Consider the following 19070-nt stretch of genomic DNA (forward strand, 5'->3'; position numbering starts at 1 on the left):
AATAAAACCCAATGTTTTATATAATAAGCGGAAGTCGAAGCAATAAAACCGATGGTCGTTTTGTTTACAGTTTCTCTGTTTGACTCTCATGTATGCTGTTACGCTTGTCATCTTAAATTAAGAATGTTTATACATAAACGATTTTCAGTTGCCGTATACGTGAGTAAATTGTTTCGTTATTTTATTGATTATAAAAAATCAATATTCAAAACAATTCATTTTCCCGAAAATTTGGGAATACAATAATTTTATTCTTAGTATTACACTACATCTATCCCAACTGATATACGTGTCCTTGCAAAAATGTTGATGACGTCATCGCAATTTTTTTTAAATTCCCACTACAAAAATGTAATGAGAAAAAAACACAATAGCCATGCAGTCGTCAAGTTTCCGACAGCGAGGGAAGTACTGTCTAAACTCTTTAGACCAATTTTTTGTATACAGCATGACACAAGTCTAATCTCATTTCATACAAGAAACGAGGTTGTAAATTTATCCATAGTCACCCAATACATCAATACGTAATGTATTTTAGATGATGCCAAAACTTGCAGACTTCTTTAAATTATTAATTAATCAACTCTTCACATCTCACGAGAGTAGACGTGTTTTCTATACGCTGCTGTATTATTTTATTCAACTGTAAAGTTATTTGTTATATCGCTTTTATTGTTACTATTATTTTTTTTTTATCAACTAGTGGTGATAATGTCTTCAAAGTGCCAAGTTTGTAAAAGAGTCTGTAAAGATGGGCTAACGTGTGATATCTGCGGGCAGAGCTTTCATCCCAGTTGTGCCGATGTCTCACCACAAGAGGCAGAATGCTTGAAATCTTCAAGCAGGAAAGTCCGCTATTTTTGCGAAAAATGTAATATTGTAGACGTTGTTTCGAACCTGCAGCAGGAAATGAGTGAGTTAAAAAAGCAAATCACCGAATTGAAAAACTCAGCTGGAGGACGCTCCGATGATAATACCGCGCTCATTAATGCTGATAAGCAGTCAAATGATGAAGATCTAATCAATGAAATATTCGATCGTCAACAAAGAGCCAATAACCTTATTATTTACAACCTTCCGGAATCTAATGTTAATGATGGTAATGAAGAAATTAGCGACACAGAAAAACTTCTATCTTTAGTCGGAAATCACATAATCAATGAGACTTCAATATCTAAGTGTGTTCGTTTGGGGAAAGATGCCAGTAAAATAAGACCTTTACTGTTAAGACTCAGAACTCCTCTCGACGTATTTAAGGTACTCAAAATGTATCGGACGCGTAATAATGTATATATTAATAGAGACCTTACAGTGCGCCAAAGAAATTTTGCTTTTAACATCAGGAAAGAATTTAAGAACCGAAAAGAAGCTGGAGAATTAGATATAAAAATAAAGTACACAAACGGTATTCCTAAAATTATTAAAATAAACGAGGCGAGAAAAAACTAAATTTTATCCAACGGTCAAATCATATTTTCAAATTTAATGCAGTATACCAGAACGTACGCGGGCTGAATAGCAAAACTAATGAATTTTACTTAAATGTTCTTAGCATCGATCCTGATTTTATATTTCTTACTGAGACATGGCTTGATGACAATGTATCTTCTAGTGAGTACTTTACAGATAAGTACAATGTATATAGATCGTCTAATGGGCGAAAATGTGTTACGAATTGAAAACTCGCAGTAGCTATTTCGGTTTTTATTGGCATTCTCGGATCTGATTACATTTTGTTTACTCATTTTTTTTTGTTTCGTCATTTCGTGCATTGGGTGGTTGGGTTGGGCACGGTGGCAATGAAGGACAACTTTGGTGGAGGGTTTGTCCCGAGCTTTTGACTCCCCCAGTCGCAAGACTGTCGCGATGATTCTGAGCTTGGAGGGGCTCAGATGAGTGTTTCAGCCTCGCTGTTGTAGATCGGTCTTTTGGATCGTTTCAGCTTGGTTCTTGCTATAAGGAACTGGATGGATCGCGCCATCGCAGAGCTTCACTCTGAAAATCGATTTTCGTTCTTTTTGTTATTTTTGTTCGCGAATTTCATTTGCTTACCTAGGTGGGTACAAACGCCGTGGAGCGTCCCCTAGGATTTTCGTCATTTCTTGAATCCTGATAGACTTGTTTTTTTTTTTCCTTTTGTTAATAACCATCGCATCCACTCATTAGTTACATCGATTAGGGATTTTCGTCGGAATTCGACGTTTCGTAAGTTTGCCACTAGAGGGCCAAACTTCCGTGAACTCTCGCTTCGTCACCTTGCCACGTCATCACAGGTGGAAGGGAATCCATTTTGCTTTGGTACTCCGTGCTGACTGGTGTTGGGGGATAGTGCTTTCCTCTTTTGCAGTTCGTTTTAGCAACCTTTTACTCGTCGTTCGTTTGGAATTGCATTCGTCGGATCTGCTTGGTCCCCTAAAAGGTGCTATCGCTTAGAGCGCTTTTGTGAGCTGCAAGAGAAATAGTGCGTTCGAGCACTACGACTTCGTCGGATTTTTTGGTTAAGGGCACTAGACCATCCCGCTAAAATCGGAGAAGCTGCAGTCGATCCGCAGGTAAATCTTTTGATTAGCTTTTCCCTGGCATCCCTTCGAACAGTGGTTATGGTTATTTTCATGTTAACGATAATATTTTACTACTTACCAAGTGCATGTGACATGTGGAACCCTTGGGGTTGACTGAGTTCGAACATCTTCTCAGACTTTGCTCTCCTTGCAGCTTTTTTTTTTTGTTGCTGATCTTATTATCCCCGAGATTGAGAATCGGATCCAGTTTTGAGTGGGAGAACGAATTCTATGAATTCCGACTGTTGTGGGCAGTCGTGAGCCCTCCCATAACAGCTGGAGAGTTATCATCTGTTGGATAGGCCGTCACACAATCCCCGACTGGACATCGCCCTGGGAATTCGCTGCGACGCCGCTGTTTCGACATCTCGTCGTTGATACCGCAGGAGGCAGGTGCCCATGGTACTTCCATTCCTTCTTATTAGATTTAAGTATTAATAGACTTACCTTCTTCATTGTATCGTAAATCGTTTTCGAATTTTGGCGTAACTAGCACTAGTACATAACCTATTAATAACAACCGGTACGACTGTGACGCTCCGCCCCACACTGATACCTTCGTACGATCGTTAGAACTACCGAGCGTGTGACCTACCTCGTCTTTTCCATTGCACTCGAAATATTTAATCAAATCGTTATTCGTGACGACTTCAATTAATTTGATCGCTTCGTAAACCTCGTTCGTATCGCTCGTAATTCCCGTAAATAGTTAGTCGCCTTTAGTAATTAAACCTCGTTCGTATCGCTCGTAATTATCGTCAATAGTTCGTCGCATTAAATCGTTAACATCTTACTCATTTATTTTTCTGCTTAATTATCTAGTTATTTCTCACTCCTATTTTTCTTTTTAATTAGTGACCTTAGGTTTTATCGTAGTCAGATATTTTAAGTAACAGCTTGCAATTACAATATTTATATTTTTCCGGTTTTTTTTTCTTGTTGTAATTGTGTATTAATAAAAAACTGGTGGCGCCCTGGCGACGTCGCTACACAAAACAGTGTGCTCTATTCTTTGCGAACCTCTAGCGACCTGACACTTTGCACCCGCAGGAACTCACCCCTTCTCTACGAGCAGGCCGGCAGCGAGCTGTGAATTTGGCTCGTAACAAATGTCGTGGTACATTGATTGCAGTAAATCACAAATATGCTGTAGACACAATAATGTGTGAATCTCCGTACCCTGAAATTGATTTATTGATAGTTAAAGTAATAATATGTGGAGTTCATATCTTGATCATTAATTTCTACTTTCCACCTTCAACAAGAGCGGATTTGTATGAAGAGATATTCGAATTTTTAGAAACATCCTACATCTTGACTAACAGTTGCATTATCATTGGAGATTTTAATATTCCAGAATTTCAGGCTTGCCTTGATAGAAATCAACAACTTACAACCATTTTCACTAGTTTTATGTCCATTCTAAACTATTTCAATCTGAAACAAAGCAACCGCATACTAAATAATAACTCAAGAATTCTGGATCTTGTTCTTTGCTCTGAGAATATTACATGTTTGGTTTCTCGAAATAATTTACCTCTTGTTAAAGAAGACGGCCATCATCCATCTTTAAATATGTTATTCTCATTTTCTCTTAACTTTTTTGAGAGTGTAGTGCCTGAAACCAGTACTCCGACATATAATTTCAGAAGAGGTGACTTACCAAATTTGTATCAAGCAATTAATAACACTGGTCAACAGCTAAGCTCTAACTTTTATTATAGCAGCCAATTATTATTTAATTAACAATTTTAAATGATATTATAAACGGCTAAACCCAAACTTAGCTCTCATTTAAAAGTAATCTTCAATATTATCCTTTGAAAAATACAAAAATCGTACTATTAAGTAATAGGAAACTTTCTATAAGGTGTATTTTTTTGTGGTCAAATTGCTACAAACTTCTTGGGAAACAATAAGAAAACTACGTTTAGTAAGTAGAAAACATGTTATCATCATATAAAAAATTTAAAATTAACATATTCTTAAAAGTGCATTTTATGTATTCGCATCTTGATTTTTTCCCCAAAAATTATGACGACGTGAGTGACGGACATAGAGAACGTTTCCATCTGGGCATTTTGTGGATACAAAAAGGTTACCAAGATCGATGGAACCCCTAAATGCTCGCAAAATACTGCGGGACCATCAAGCGAGAGATCTCCAATGAAATTCATAGTAGGCAACCGAAAAAACGTCGGTCTTAGCTGTTTCTTTTGTTTTTTTCTTTTTTTAATCTACAATCGTTGTTTTTTTCTTAATTATGGTTGTTCTTTTGTTAATACATCACTTTTTGCCGTTAAAGATACAAAAATTAAATTGTTTTACCTGCTTTTTTGTTTTTAACATCAAATATGCATTTTTATTTTTAATTGAGCTAAGTTGTAAGATTTATGCCCTTTGTTACAAACACAGAGACAAATTAAACGAAAACATTACAATTATGTCAAAGTTAGAGAGAAAAAATTGAATTTTGTTGACCAGTGTAATTGGAACTGGAATGACGTCCTTCTTCTTCAAAGCACCGAGCAGGTATGCAGGGGTATAAATGATACTGTTCTTCAACTATTTGATATTTATGTTCCGAAAAGCCAAAAATCAAACAAGAAATACCCTATTTGGTTTACACCAGAGATTATCAGTTTGTTAATTAAAAAACAACACCATTGGAAACTATTTAAAAAATGCGGTCTGTTACATCATAAAGATACAACAAAGAAACTGAGTAGCGAGTTACGGTCGTTAATACGACGTGAATTTAATTTATTTGTTACACGTTCTCAGATTGATATGAAAACAAATCCATCAAAATTTTGGGCATATGTCAATTCTAAAAAGCAAACATCAAGAATCCCAAGGCAAATGAAGCTCCACGACAACGTTTTATCGGACCCACAGTCTATTGTCGATGGTTTTGCACAACACTTTTCTAGCGTTTTCTGTGATTCTTCTACAGCTCCTCTATCAGGTGATTCCAAATGCCAAATACTGTGATATGTCCAATTGCGATCATTCTGTCTGTGATATGTGTAACTGTGATATGTTGATATGTGACATAATTCTTGGTTGTGATTTTAATATACCAGTGCTACACAAATTTCATATCACGGAAAATGACATTATTGAAGCTAGTCGGAAGATAAGACCTAACTTAACGATGGGTACTGACAACATTCCTGCTTTCTTTGTTCGTGACTGTATTTCATGTTTAGCAAAACCTTTGTGTTATTTATTCAATCTAATTGTTGAGTCGGCGGTTTTTCCATCTGTTTGGAAGACAGCGAAGGTCTGTCCAATATTTAAATCAGGATCAAATAAAGATGTTACTAATTACAGACCGATAGCTATCATACCTAATTTCGCAAAACTGTTTGAGACCATATTATCTAAGATTATTTATAGTCATGTTATACATCAAATATCCGACTTTCAACATGGATTTGTTCAAGGTAAATCAACCAGTACTAATCTTTGTGAATTTATACATTTTGTTTCATCCTCTTTAGACCTAAGATTGCAAATTGATACTGTTTATACAGATTTGTCAAAAGCATTTGATAAGGTAAATCACAGGATTATGTTACATAAATTAAAATCTTTTGGCTTATGTAATAATTTAGTGTCTTTGGTTAGATCTATACTTGCTGATCAAAAACAGTTTGTAGAATATAGTGGTTACAAATCTTTTGTTTACGATTGTCCATCTGGAGTGGTGCAAGGCTCAAATTTAGGTCCCCTATTGTTTGTCATATTTATAAACGATATTGTTAAAAGTGTAAGTCCCGACTGTAAAATCTTATTATATGCAGATGATCTTAAAATAGTCAAAGTCGTGGATAACATAAAAGATTGTCTAATTTTACAACGTAACATAGATAGTGTTGTCGATTGGTGTAATGTTAATAGGTTGTTTATGAACAGAGACAAATGCCGAATTATGACTTATAGCCGCAAGAATTGTAATATTTCTTTTGATTATAATATGCTAAATGTTTCTTTAAAAAGATGTACGGAGTTTAAAGATTTAGGTCTCATTATGGATACAACTTTGTCTTTTGTACCTCATGTACATTATATTATTAATAAGGCCATGCGTACGTTGGGTTTTATTGTAAGAAATTCTCGTGAATTTAGTAACATTAAGTGCATTATGCAACTCTATAACTCATATGTAAGATCCATCATCCATCTTAGAATACAACTCAGTTGTCTGGAGTCCTTATTATATTGTCCACATAGCATCTTTAGAACGAGTACAACGAAAGTTTTCTAAATATCTTTATTTTAAGAAATATGGTAAATATCCAACACTACATTATCCTCATGATATACTTTTGCGGCAATTAAACTTAGTACCACTATCTGCAAGAAGAGACTATTATTTACTTATGTTTTTATTCAAAATTTTTCATAATATCATACAAGATAGCGCTTTACTAGAATACATACATATATTAGTGCCCAGATCGAATAATGTAAGACAACCTATGCTTTTCCATTGTAATATAGTTAAATCAAATCAACATTTTTACTCTCCATTAGTTCACATGCAACGGTTATATAATAAGTATAGACAGTCTCAGGATTTGTTCGGTATGACATTGCATCAATTCTCTGATAAATGTAAATTTTTGTTCTTTAATTTTTAGTTTGTTGATCCGTTGTAAGATTTTATTTCTTTATTCATTTTAATGTTTATGTCTACTCTTAAAGTATCTGTACTATATTACTATTTATGTGATTATGTAGCTAGAAACACATGTACTATTTTTTCCTAGATGGGCTTCTGCCCGTTGGATAATAAATTACTAATTACTAATTATTATTAATTAATATTTGAAAACTATCAAACTGTAATAACTATATTTATCCACCTGTATCCTACCAAAAAAATATTGTTACAAAATTCTATACGTAATTATATATTTTGGATCAATGAGAAATTTTAAAATAATTTTAGTTATAAACCAGAACAGTTCAACAGTTACCTTGCCTTACACTTTTGTGAGTTTACCAACTTGAAAATATCGACTTCGAGACAAGGTCGGCAAGGTCACTCGCAAAAAAATACAACAAAAGTGAATCTGATGCAAGATATCGCCCCCTATTAATTTTCCATTCCTCACCGACTACAAATTAAATGCATAATGGGATCGAACAGTGTATAGGCAATGGACGTGAGGCTATAATGATAAAGAAACAGCCAAAAAAACACAAAGAAAATTTACATTTTTCGAAAATCTGTTGTCACGAAAAACAAGTTTTTTTATCCATTTTTAGTTTAAAAAATCTGTCTAATGAGTATAAGAAATCTCACTTGATTTAATTTACTTCATACATGATGTAATTTATTCAACAGGAGACAATGAACTTTGGAAAATTAATGCAAACATATTTCATCTAAATATACCTTAAATTTAAATAACAATAATTGTGAATAGTTTTTTCGATTTTTTCACAATAAAATTTTTATTAAATATTTTACATAATTTAGAAAATTAACTAGCTTGTCTTTTGAACCATAAAGATAATAATGAACAACCAAAGGAATATACTGTCGTCCCAATAAAATAATACAGGGTTCAATGAATTTATTAAATGAGCAACTGAAAAATCTGGACTTATTTGTTTCAATTTTATTCCATCAGTCCCAAACAATTAATCTAATGACAATTCATGCAAAAATCTCTTGTCAAACAACTTTTTTAACAATACAATTTTAGTTGTTTAACTTAATTCGCAAAATTAAAATAAGTGGTCATTTTATTAAACCACTTCAAATAACGTGACACACGAATAAACGTGGAAATATCCCAAATTAGTCGAAGTCAACTCTTTTTATGTTCAATTTGTCATTTCTCCGTATAGAACCGGCTGGCGAATTTTTTTGTGCACAACATGGAATCTTTTAAAGTCGTATTCTTATTTTCGTTGATTTTTGTATTTGTTAACGCACAACGAACTCACAAAAAAGAATGGAATTCAACACTCCCCAAAAAACTGTAAGTGATACTTGTACTAAATAAATATAAGTATGTTTCCATTGTTTTAGGAATGAACTGAACGTTATAATGTTGAAAAAAGCCGATGACGCCTTGTCTAACCTTGTTAACATGATCAAAACTGGTTCGCCAATAACCAATTTTTTTAGAAAGAGACTTGAGGAACGTAAAAGTTTCAATCATTACATAGATAATTTTTTACTGCGATTGGGAAACCCGGCTTATATAGGAAGAAGGTTTTGATCAAGGTCACATTTAATTAAATGCCAAAAGTGCTAATAATCCTAATTTAATTGTAAATAATAAAAATTTAAAAATGTGTCGACTGTGCTTAGCACTGTTCATGATGTAAAGATGTAGTATTTTAGTTTTGCAGTAGAAAACCGTGGCATAATTAGAACGGTATTTTGAGGCAAACATTTTATTTTTAGGTTTGCGGCAACATTATCCGGTTAGCGACTAACTATAAAAATAAAAGAATGCACTACCTATTCGAATTTGTTCTAGAATCAACAGCACTGAAATTATCATCGTCAGTATTACTATTAGTGTGTCACTGGCGGCAGGTTTATGTTTCACTATATTTTTTCGAAATTTGAAAATACTCTAATGTTGCGCCTACCTATACTTAATAATAATAAAAATAGGAATTATGTTAATATATTGTAGCAAAACTGCAAACCTAAATTTTAGTTCTGCAGGTATTCGATTTTCTCCGGGGTTTTTATGACTTTTCATTTCTTGTATCATTCTACTCACTTCTTGTCTTGTTGGTTCTTCTATTTTTTCTTGTTTTACATTATTTTCTTGTCTTCTTCTTTTCACTACTTTTGGCTGTTGTCCTTCCTCAGTCTTGTCATTTAGTAGGTCTTCAATGTTTCTACTTATCAAGGCTTTCTTACATTCTTCATCATACCAATCTTGCTTTCTACTTCTTCGTTCGGTGTTGTCCACGTATTTTTTTGGTGTTTCTACCATTTCTGCTTCAATTTGGCTCCATTCACTTTCTTTGTATCTTTACTTCCTAGTCTTTATTTAATTCTCTTTCAATTTGTTGTTATTTTTTTGTCCTTTAGTATCTCAACATTGACTCTTTTTCTTTCTTTTTTCAGTTTTCTATTGGTTGGTAGTTTTTCTTTTATTTTTGCTATAACTAATATGTGGTCGCTGTTAGCATCTGCTTCCCTGTAGCTCCTACAATTGTGAATCATCGTATGGTTTCTAGTTTCTATTAGCACATGGTCTATTTGGTTCTTTGTCTTGTTGCTCGGGGAGGTCCATGTTTCTTTATGTATATTTTTATGGTCAAAATGAGTGCTTATTATTTTCATTTAATTTTCTTGAGCAAACTGTATAAGCATTTTTCCATTTTCGTTGCTTCCTTTGTGTAGACTTTTTCCTCCGGTGATATGCCGGAAGTCTTCTTCTCTTCCTACTTTTGCATTTGTGTCTCCGACAAATATTTTTATGTCATATTTTGGAATTTATCTTATTATATCTGCACTCGTTTCATAAAATTCATTTTTTATTTCTATGCTTTTCTCTTCTGTAGGTACATGTCCATTTATAATGCTTATTTTTTTATATTTTCCTCGGATTCTTATGTAACATATTCTGTTCGATATTGATTTGAAGTCAATCATGGTGCTCTTCGGCTTTTCATTCACAATAAATCCCGTCCCAAAGGACTTTTTGTTTCCTCCACTTTTAAAGAATACGTTTTTTCTTATCTCCATAACTTCATTTCCTTGCTGCTTTGTTTCTTGTAGAGCTAATAAGTCCAACCGATAATTTTCCATTGTGTCTATCAGGTTTCTCAGGGCTCCTTCTTCGTAAGTACCTCTTACGTTCCATGTTCCCAATTTAATTACTGTTCTACCACCCTTGTTCTTCGTTCCTGCTGCTTTTTTCTTGTTTTTCCATTTCGTGTCTCTTTATCTCACCATGTCGTCTTCGTTCGTTCCGAGTTTTTTTTCCACCTTGTCTAATTTTTTAATTCTTTGCTTTTGTCTGTAACAATCTCATTTTTTTCCTTATTCCATCTCTATGTTTCTCTCTCTATTATGATCTTTTGATATCCTACCTTGCTTTTCTTCCCCTTATTCCTTTCTAGTTGTGCTATTCTTCTTTCTTCCTTTGTCAAGTCATCATTTATGTAAATTGGTTCATCATTTCTGTTTTTGAATTTACTTTTGTTTTCCATTATTTTCATTTTATCCTACTGTGTTTACTTTTAGCCTTACTCCCATTTCTTTGTCCATAAAACTTTTCATTGCCTCTTTTAAAATGCTCTGTTTGTTTTCATTTATTTTAATACCTTGTACTACTATATTTTTCTTCCTCTTTTCCTTTTCTATCTCTTCTACTCTCTCTTTGGCAGCTATTATTTCTGTTTTAGCCCATCTAGTACTCTTACCAATTTCTCATTAGATTCTTTTAACTGTCTTATTTCTTCCTTATATTGTTCTTGGTTTTGTGCTATTTCTTTTCTCATTCCCTTTATTTCTTCGCTTGTTCTTTTTTGTTCTTCTCTAATTGTTCTCGTGTCCTCCACGACTGCTATTTCCGTCCTCTGTTTTTCTGTTTTATATTCGCCATTTTGTGGTGTTATTCTCAATCTTCTTGTGATGTCGATACCATCTTCACCTTTCCTTTTCCTCCGCTCATCGGCTGAAAATTTACTTTTAATACGTGAAATAACTATACTGGTGAAAGTATGATTTCTTCTGAACACCTAAAAAAAATGTATTTCCTTCAAGAATATGTATTTGCTTATAAAACCTGTTAGATATTTTTAACAAAAATCCGAGGTCCGATATATTGCTCTGCCGTTATGTTTTCGGACTCTTTTAAGGCCAGTTAGCAATATAGTACTATTAGATATATGATTTCAACAATGAAAATGGACATATTGTGACGGCCGTACAGAACGCAGTGGAGGCAGATTAAGTTGGCGGTGAAATTATAAATATATCTGATTGTTACAAATCATTGTAGTTTGTAGTCTATCGTAAGATACGATGACAGCAGTCGCGATAACGAATCAAACCGCGAATCGCAACAACTGTCATCGCAATTACCATAGCAACGGCACTTGCGATTTTGCAAATCCAACTTGAAATTACCTCCTAACTCAACTTCTCTGTCCACCAACCTATGCAACTAACTATACATTCTACCTATTCATACACAACCCGGTATAATAATAATACTTAATTATACCACGACAGTAGCTAAAAACAAACAGCGAAGATAATAAAAGAAAGAAATCTGATAAATGTTTCAATTTAATTGAACAGTGTTATGCAGGTAATTTCGAAATGTGTGTAATAAAAAAACTGGGGAATAGCTCACAATAAGATTTATCGTTGTGTGAAGTTCACGTTCCTCAGTGGTAGCATCTGAACTGGTTTCGTCGTATCTTAAATATATGAAAGGGGAACATCATCCAGGTTTCATTATACACTGCGCTTCAAAAAAATATACCACCCTGAAGGAGGAGACTTAGAAGGCAGAAATTTTGTAGAAATAAGTAATAAGTCAAACAATTGATTAGTTTATCATGTCTAGCTTGGAATCGACTCCCGAAATAATGTTCTAAAACGAAATCAGAAAACCACTAAATAATAATTCCATCGCTTTTGTCTTGTAGTTGTTTTTAGGTTCCAGGGGTGACTGCTATAGAAGTATCATCAGTCATCATTCACCAGTGTAGATTGTTGTGCAGTCTGAGAGTAGATCTCAAGGAAAATCATTAATAAATAATATAAAAATAAGAGGCCCGAAGACCGATTCTTGTGGTGCTCCGTAATCGATTAATCATAATAATGATTTCCGTTGATTAATTTTCTAGTTGCACGTAGGATATCATCCAATTTAATATTTGTCCTCTAATTCCAACCACAATCAGTTGGGCAAACTTGAAATCTGTGTGGTCAAATACTTTGCATAAATAATAAAATAAACCAGAAACAAATTTATTTTGATCTTGCTGTTTTTATACATATTCAATATAGTCATACATTGCTGTTTCGGTCGATCTTTCACAGCGCAATCCATGTCGACAGTCGTTGTGAGTATATATCTATTCTATTACATTAAATTATTATTAACAAAACTAACGAAATATGGTGTAATCGGTAATATTTTTAAATGGTTAACTTCATACTTAATTGGTCGTACCCAAAAAGTCAATCTTTAGGATTTTCTGTCAAAAGAAATCCAGGTAACATCCGGTGTCCCCCAAGGGAGTCACTTAGGCCCAATCTTATTCCTCTTTTTTATAAATGATATTGTTCATTGTTTCAAATATTCAAAGCGTTTATTATTTGCAGATGATTTAAAACTCTTTTTAGAAATAACGGACAATAATGATATTATTAATTTTCAAAAAGACATTGATTCATTAAATAATTGGTATAAGGATAGCGACATGTCATTAAATATAAATGAGTGTAAAATTATAACTTTCGCATGGATAATACATCCCCTTGAATATCAGTATTTTATTGGTAACATCAGTCTTCAGAGACTTCGGACCTAGGCATTATTTTGGATTCTCGACTTAAATATAATTTTCATATAGATAGTATCATAAAAAGAGCGTATAGATTAAGTGGATTTATAAAAAGACACTGTAAACATTTCAATAATGTATAATAGTAATCATTAAATTATTTCATTCGTTAGTTAGGTCTATTCTTGAATATGGGTGTGTCATTTGGAATCCATATTACAGAAATGGAGTTGAGCGTATTGAAAAGATACAAAATTTCATTTTATTTAAACTTAAAATAGACAAAAATAAATATTCTTATGAGGATGGTCTTCAGTTGCTAGGATTGGAATCATTTGAATTTCGTAGGAATAAATTTGTGTTAATTTACGGCTATAAAATTTTGCATAATAAATTTGATTGTCCAATTTTAATTAATTTTTTTAGCTTTCGAGTTCCTAACTATAATACTAGAAGTAATGATTTATTTTTTATTGAGCTTCAAAGAACTAATTATGGATTTCACTCTCCTTGTATGAGAATTGCAAAACTAATTAATGACTTAATTAACTTGTAACTTGTAATTTGAATCTCTTTAGAAAAATGTTATCCTATAATCATATTTATTGAGTTTTATTATTTCTGTTTGTTTTTAAGGTACAATCTACATTGTTTAAATTAGATTAAGTTTTATTAACTATGTCTCATTAGTTTTAGGTCTAAATTACTTTGTAAATTGCCTATTTGGATTTTTCTGTTGGCAATTAAGTAACAATAAACAATAAACAATATTTGATCAGATATTCCCACAGTTACTTGTAAATTATTATTTCCATAATTTTAGAAATTACGCACAAGACACAGATTGGCCGGTAATAATTTAAGATGTTGGTGTTATACCAGAATTTTTATGCATTGGAAACATAATGCTATTTTTAGATCATTCGGGAAACGTCCACTTTGAACCGAACGATTAATTAAATATGTAAGAATTTCTGCAACGTTATGCCCCAGTAATTTGACTAAATTAGTGGAGATACAGTCAATGCCAACGGGATTCATATTTTTTAATGTAATGACGTCAATAACATCTTCTTACATAACAGGAATATATGCAAATGAATTACATTTGACTTCTATAATTGTATAGGTAATTATCGCGGAAGATGTATTAGTTATAAAGTGAAATTTGGAAAAATGATCATCGAAATATTCCCAAATTAATTTTTCATCCGCGGTAGCATAGTATCATTAAATTTATATTGATAGCCAATGTTGTTGGTTTTTTGAAGAGCTGTATATTTCTCTGACCATGTTCCAAATTAATTTAGATGAGTTAGGAATTGTTTACAATTCTGTCACTCAAAAAAATTTATGAATTTGTCGATTTATGTTATTGAATAAATCAAGAATTGCAAAACTGAATACCTTGAAATTTTGCAGACGTTTTGAAGTTATTGTAAGCATAGCAAATTATTAGCCAAAATCTGTCTGTTTTTCCCCCCAAAAAATGGGGGGTCATAATTAAATTAAATTGAGTTTTTTTTTACATTTTTTGCTTTTATGAAGGCTATTCTAGTCGATAATTTTGTTTAATTTTTAAACGAAATTTTTATTGCAGAACTTGATAGCTTTACTGAACCTGTATAAAAACTAAGAAGTTATCATATGCATGGTCTATTTTTGATCAAAATGTGTTTGCTCATCACCCCCTAAAAAAATTGATGACGTCACGTCAATACATTACTGAATGAATTCTATCTTAAAAGTGCAAAATGTGATGCGTGTGATTTATCACTTTTTATTTATCTATTTTTATCCTACACATCGAGATTTTTTCGAAGTTTTATAAATTTCAGTCTTGCGATCTTTTCAGTATTTCAATTCTTCAATTTGTCAATCTTCATATTTTTAGATTTTTCAGTTTCCTCGATTTTTAGTATTCAAGATTTTGCAATTCTTCAGTTTTTTAATTTTTCGATTTATTGAACATTAAATTTTTTGCTTTTTAGATTTTTCGATTTTTCAATTTGTCCTTTTTTTAATTTTTCGATTAATATAGTTTTATCAATTTTGGAATTTTTCAATATGTAGATTCTACAATTTTTCGAATTCTGGACTTTTGGATTTTTCAATCTCCTTTTTTTTGATTTTTTAGCTTTCTATTCTTCTAACGGAACTTGATTAAAAAAAGAAGAGTGGGCTGATTAGAAAAGGTTGACAGATAGAAAATAGTATCTGAATGATTAATTTTGTTGATGTTTTGTACATTTAAATAAATGAATCATATTATATTCTTCAATTTTTCGATTTTTTAAATTTTAGGTGTTAAAAATTTACATATTCCTAAACGTGTGGTTTATTAATCTGCGTTAAATTTTTATTCCACACATTGAGATTTTTCGGAAAAAATCAAACTTGTGTGACAATTTATCGAATTTTCGATTTTTGTGATTTTCAATTTTTCAATTTTTAGACTTCTAGATTTTTCAGTTTCGATTTCTCAACTCCTCAGTTTTTCAATCCCTCGAATTATTAAAGTTTAAATTTTTGGTTTTTTAGATTTTTCAATTTGTAGATAAAAATACGAGTATCAATTTTTCGGTATTTCAGTTTTGGAATTTTTCAATATTTAGATACTTTAATTTATCGATTTCTCAGCCTTTTGATTTTTCGATTCCCATTTTTCTTGATTTTTTAGCTCTTCGATTTTTCCGTTGTTCGATTTTTTAATTTCTTAATTTTTTAAATTCGATTGATCGTTTTTCGATTTCCCAATTTTCCAAATTTTTGATTTCTTAATTTTTCAACGATTCATTTTTTGACCAATTTCTAGATTTTTCAATTTTTTGTTTCTTCAATCTTTCGATATTTTAATTTTTCAATTTGCCATATTTCGGTTTTTCGATCTTTCAAGTTTTACATTCTGAGCGTAAACTAAGTAAGTACTGGTCCCTTAAGTAGGGACAAATAAGACTCCCGTTTCCGTCCGTACCGCCATGCCTGGTGGGTTTATATCCTAGACATTCAAATTTTTGGAAAAAAAAAAATTAAAATTGTATAACAATTTTTTACTGTTTAACTTTGAAACTGCAAAACCGAATGCACTGAACTCTAGCAAACCTTTGACGTTATAGCCAGCACGATAAATCGTTAATCAAAATGTAACAATTCTCCGAATAAATGTTTGTTTGTTTTGAGTATGCAGCATATTTTTTACATATCTCTTTAGCCTCTTCTTAATTTATTCTTAAATTTCGTTAAGACATTGCCATGTTATGCCGATTCTCTTCAAATTGTTTGGCAATGCAAGGATTGGCTGAAAAAGTTGCACAAATAAGATCTATTATCTGTTCGTCAAATATAAATGACAAGCAATGTAAAATTTTCAATAATCGGAGTGAGGCTACCAGAGCGTAGCCATTATTAAATTATAGGTCATGTCAACAGGTTTGTTTAGTTTATTGATAGATATACATTATAAATGGTATTGTGGTGTCCGGATTTGAAAAATAAAATTTCATGCTTAGAAGAAAACAACACTGCGGAACCGCATAACGAAAATAAAAAAATAGGTAGCGCGTTAAAGACATTGGCAGAAGATCACTCTTAAGGCTGTTAGTTTAGGAGTTTTGAAATGTTGCGAAAGCAGATATGAAAAGGAGTCTTTTGGTGTTTGTTTTTAACTTCACAAAAGGAGAACAGTTTAAACAAAAAACAAACGCATTGGACGCTAGTGTCTTCTTCAGGGTGTGTAGTTAGAGTAAGACCATTTAATTAGCGATTTTCTAATCAGGAATGGTGTGAAATTTTGAAAAACTCGCAGACTGAATTCGAAAATAACTACAACTTTAAAATTGTTGATCAAAAAATTTGCGTTTGGTATCATTTTCGACTTTTTCTAATAATACATCTAAATCTGTCAAAGATATCGGGCGTTACATTTAACAAATGCAAGTACTTATGTATTGTTATTTTGAAACGAAACGCTTGTAAATGAGAGTAACTTGTAAAAAACCAGTTTGTGTAAAAACAAAATTTCTTCTGCACATAGTTATTTTAATAATTTTTAATCGAAGTGCAATAGTAACAACTTGTTAATATATGTGAAAAATATTCTCTGTGTCTATGTACCTACTAGTCTATGTTCAGCTGTTTGAAACTGCCATCTAACCCAAACAAATCGTCGCACCATTGTGGCTTTATTATTCTTTTCGTTTCATCCGATTTGATATTTTCTTGTTCTTTCAGCCATGAGGTAAACTTTCCATTAACTATCGTAATAAATTCGTCCATATATGGTTGCATTTTACCAGCGGCTCCTCCAAACTCCTCTGGTGTCATACTGTTGGGAATATGATCAAAAAGGGACTCAACATTCCGGTGCAAACATATTCGATTTCTTAGTTTTTCTTTAAGAAATGGAGATAAAAATTTTATAAAAGTATCCACAAGTGTTGGTGCATTCATTACATGAAATTGTTTAATTTTGTAACCCAGGGCATTTTGCACTAAATTTAGAAACTTCTTGGCCCGCGTCGGAGTACTTTGAGCAACATGTTTCAAACTGAAAAAACTTGCATCTAGAACCACGACCTCACCAGCCACTTCCACATTTTCGATTTTAACATAAACTTGGGAAATCATTATTATTAGTTTTATAAATGTGATAAAATTAAAATTATCTGGTTGCGATTCAATGACGCGACCAAAGTGTAGTCGGTACCCTTCAGATGTGAGGCGTGGACTCGTATAGAATTGGCTAAAAAAAGAGGTAATTAATATTTAAATAAAAATAAAAGACTGTTTCAGAATTTACACATTAATAGATACGTTAACCTGTATTTTTACTTACACTGTATGCATGCACTCTTGTAACTCCGGTCTTGTGATATCAAAATTTGCAAAAACTTCCGGGAGTACATTCTTGATAGTGAAGTACTTATCTAGTTTAACCTTGGTTTTTTCTAGCGAAAAATTGCAGCTGCGCAAGTAACTAAGTAACATCTCGTCATCTAAAATGTAAAAAAATATATTAGGACCACTTTTGTCAATTCCTTTTATTTTACTCACACTAGTTTTTTTTTATGAAAAATACACTCACGTTTGGGAAAATTGACTACTTACCCCAAGAATCTGGAAGGTGTGGCTGTTTTTTGAGCCATTTTTTAATTGTTTCGAGATCTTGATTTCTAGTTTCAATGTTTTCATTGCATTTTATTCTAATTAGTGCTAGTAATTCGGGGGAGGGTTTTTCTAAAATCATTCTAGTTATAACTCACTTTTAAGAGATTCGGTAGTTTGAAGGCTAGTGCAGTCTACAACGACTGTTGAAAGATGTGACACAAAAATAGACTTTTGTGTTAAAAACTTGTTGGACTAGGTATTTAAACAAGGAAGAAATCCTTGAGTTCGAGATGAATGTTCATAAAGTGTATAATTTCGAAAGTGTCGTCTAAATTACTACAAAAGTACATCCGGTATAAGTGATACATCTATATGGACAACCATTAAAAGCTTTCCAGCTACTGGTTACGAAAGTGTGCCTTACGTTATAAGAAAAACAAAATATAAGCGGCTCGTGACATTTCTTGGTTCGAACAAAGTTTCTAATCCAATTAAGAATTTAACTTAATTTAGCTTTTAGATAAAGCTTACTTTATAGTTATATTGTAACCGTTTTATGGTTATCATAACCATGGTAAATCGTTAAAAATAATTTATCAGTTTAGGCCTCTTAGGAATTGATTACATCATGTTACAATTTTCTGGAATAAATGTTATTTAAATGCTAAATTTTTGTTTTTTTTACTTCTTAAGTTTTTAAATTTTTCGATTTAATGAACCTGAAACTTTTTTATTTTTTCAATTCTTCAGTTTTTCAATTTTTCCGTTCATTGAACTTTAATTTTCTTGATTTTTAGATTTTTCGATTAATCAATTTATTAATTTTTCGATATTTCAAATTTTCGATTTCTCGGTTTTTTGATTTATTGGCTTTCCCTTTTTCTT

General features: G+C 32.1%; 1 protein-coding gene across 1 annotated transcript; it reads right to left on the bottom strand.

Moving 5' to 3' along the window:
• Positions 1–6865: 6865 nt before the first annotated feature.
• LOC135138843 (alpha-tocopherol transfer protein-like) lies at positions 6866–18380 on the bottom strand. Its single transcript, XM_064068865.1, has 4 exons — positions 18186–18380; positions 17914–18073; positions 17197–17820; positions 6866–6923 (listed from the first exon to the last, which is right to left on the bottom strand). Coding segments are annotated over exons 1-4 (924 nt in total). The 5' UTR covers positions 18325–18380; the 3' UTR covers positions 6866–6922.
• Between the last annotated feature and the right edge of the window lie 690 nt (positions 18381–19070).

Source organism: Zophobas morio, unplaced genomic scaffold (genome assembly GCF_036711695.1).
Source record: "Zophobas morio isolate AGI-343-1 ecotype UQ-CSIRO unplaced genomic scaffold, CSIRO_AGI_Zmor_V1 ptg000030l, whole genome shotgun sequence".
In the NCBI taxonomy this organism is placed as follows: Eukaryota; Metazoa; Arthropoda; class Insecta; order Coleoptera; family Tenebrionidae; genus Zophobas; species Zophobas morio.

What these genes read in the sequence shown, in the direction of transcription:
- LOC135138843 (XM_064068865.1), bottom strand. Translation starts at nt 18,324, where the DNA reads ATGATTTTAGAAAAACCCTCCCCCGAATTACTAGCACTAATTAGAATA. An exon ending in ACACCTTCCAGATTCTTGGG is followed by an intron (nt 18,074 to 18,185) that starts GTAAGTAGTCAA and finishes TTTACATTTTAG; the next exon opens with ATGACGAGATGTTACTTAGT. An exon ending in CAAGAGTGCATGCATACAGT is followed by an intron (nt 17,821 to 17,913) that starts GTAAGTAAAAAT and finishes CTCTTTTTTTAG; the next exon opens with CCAATTCTATACGAGTCCAC.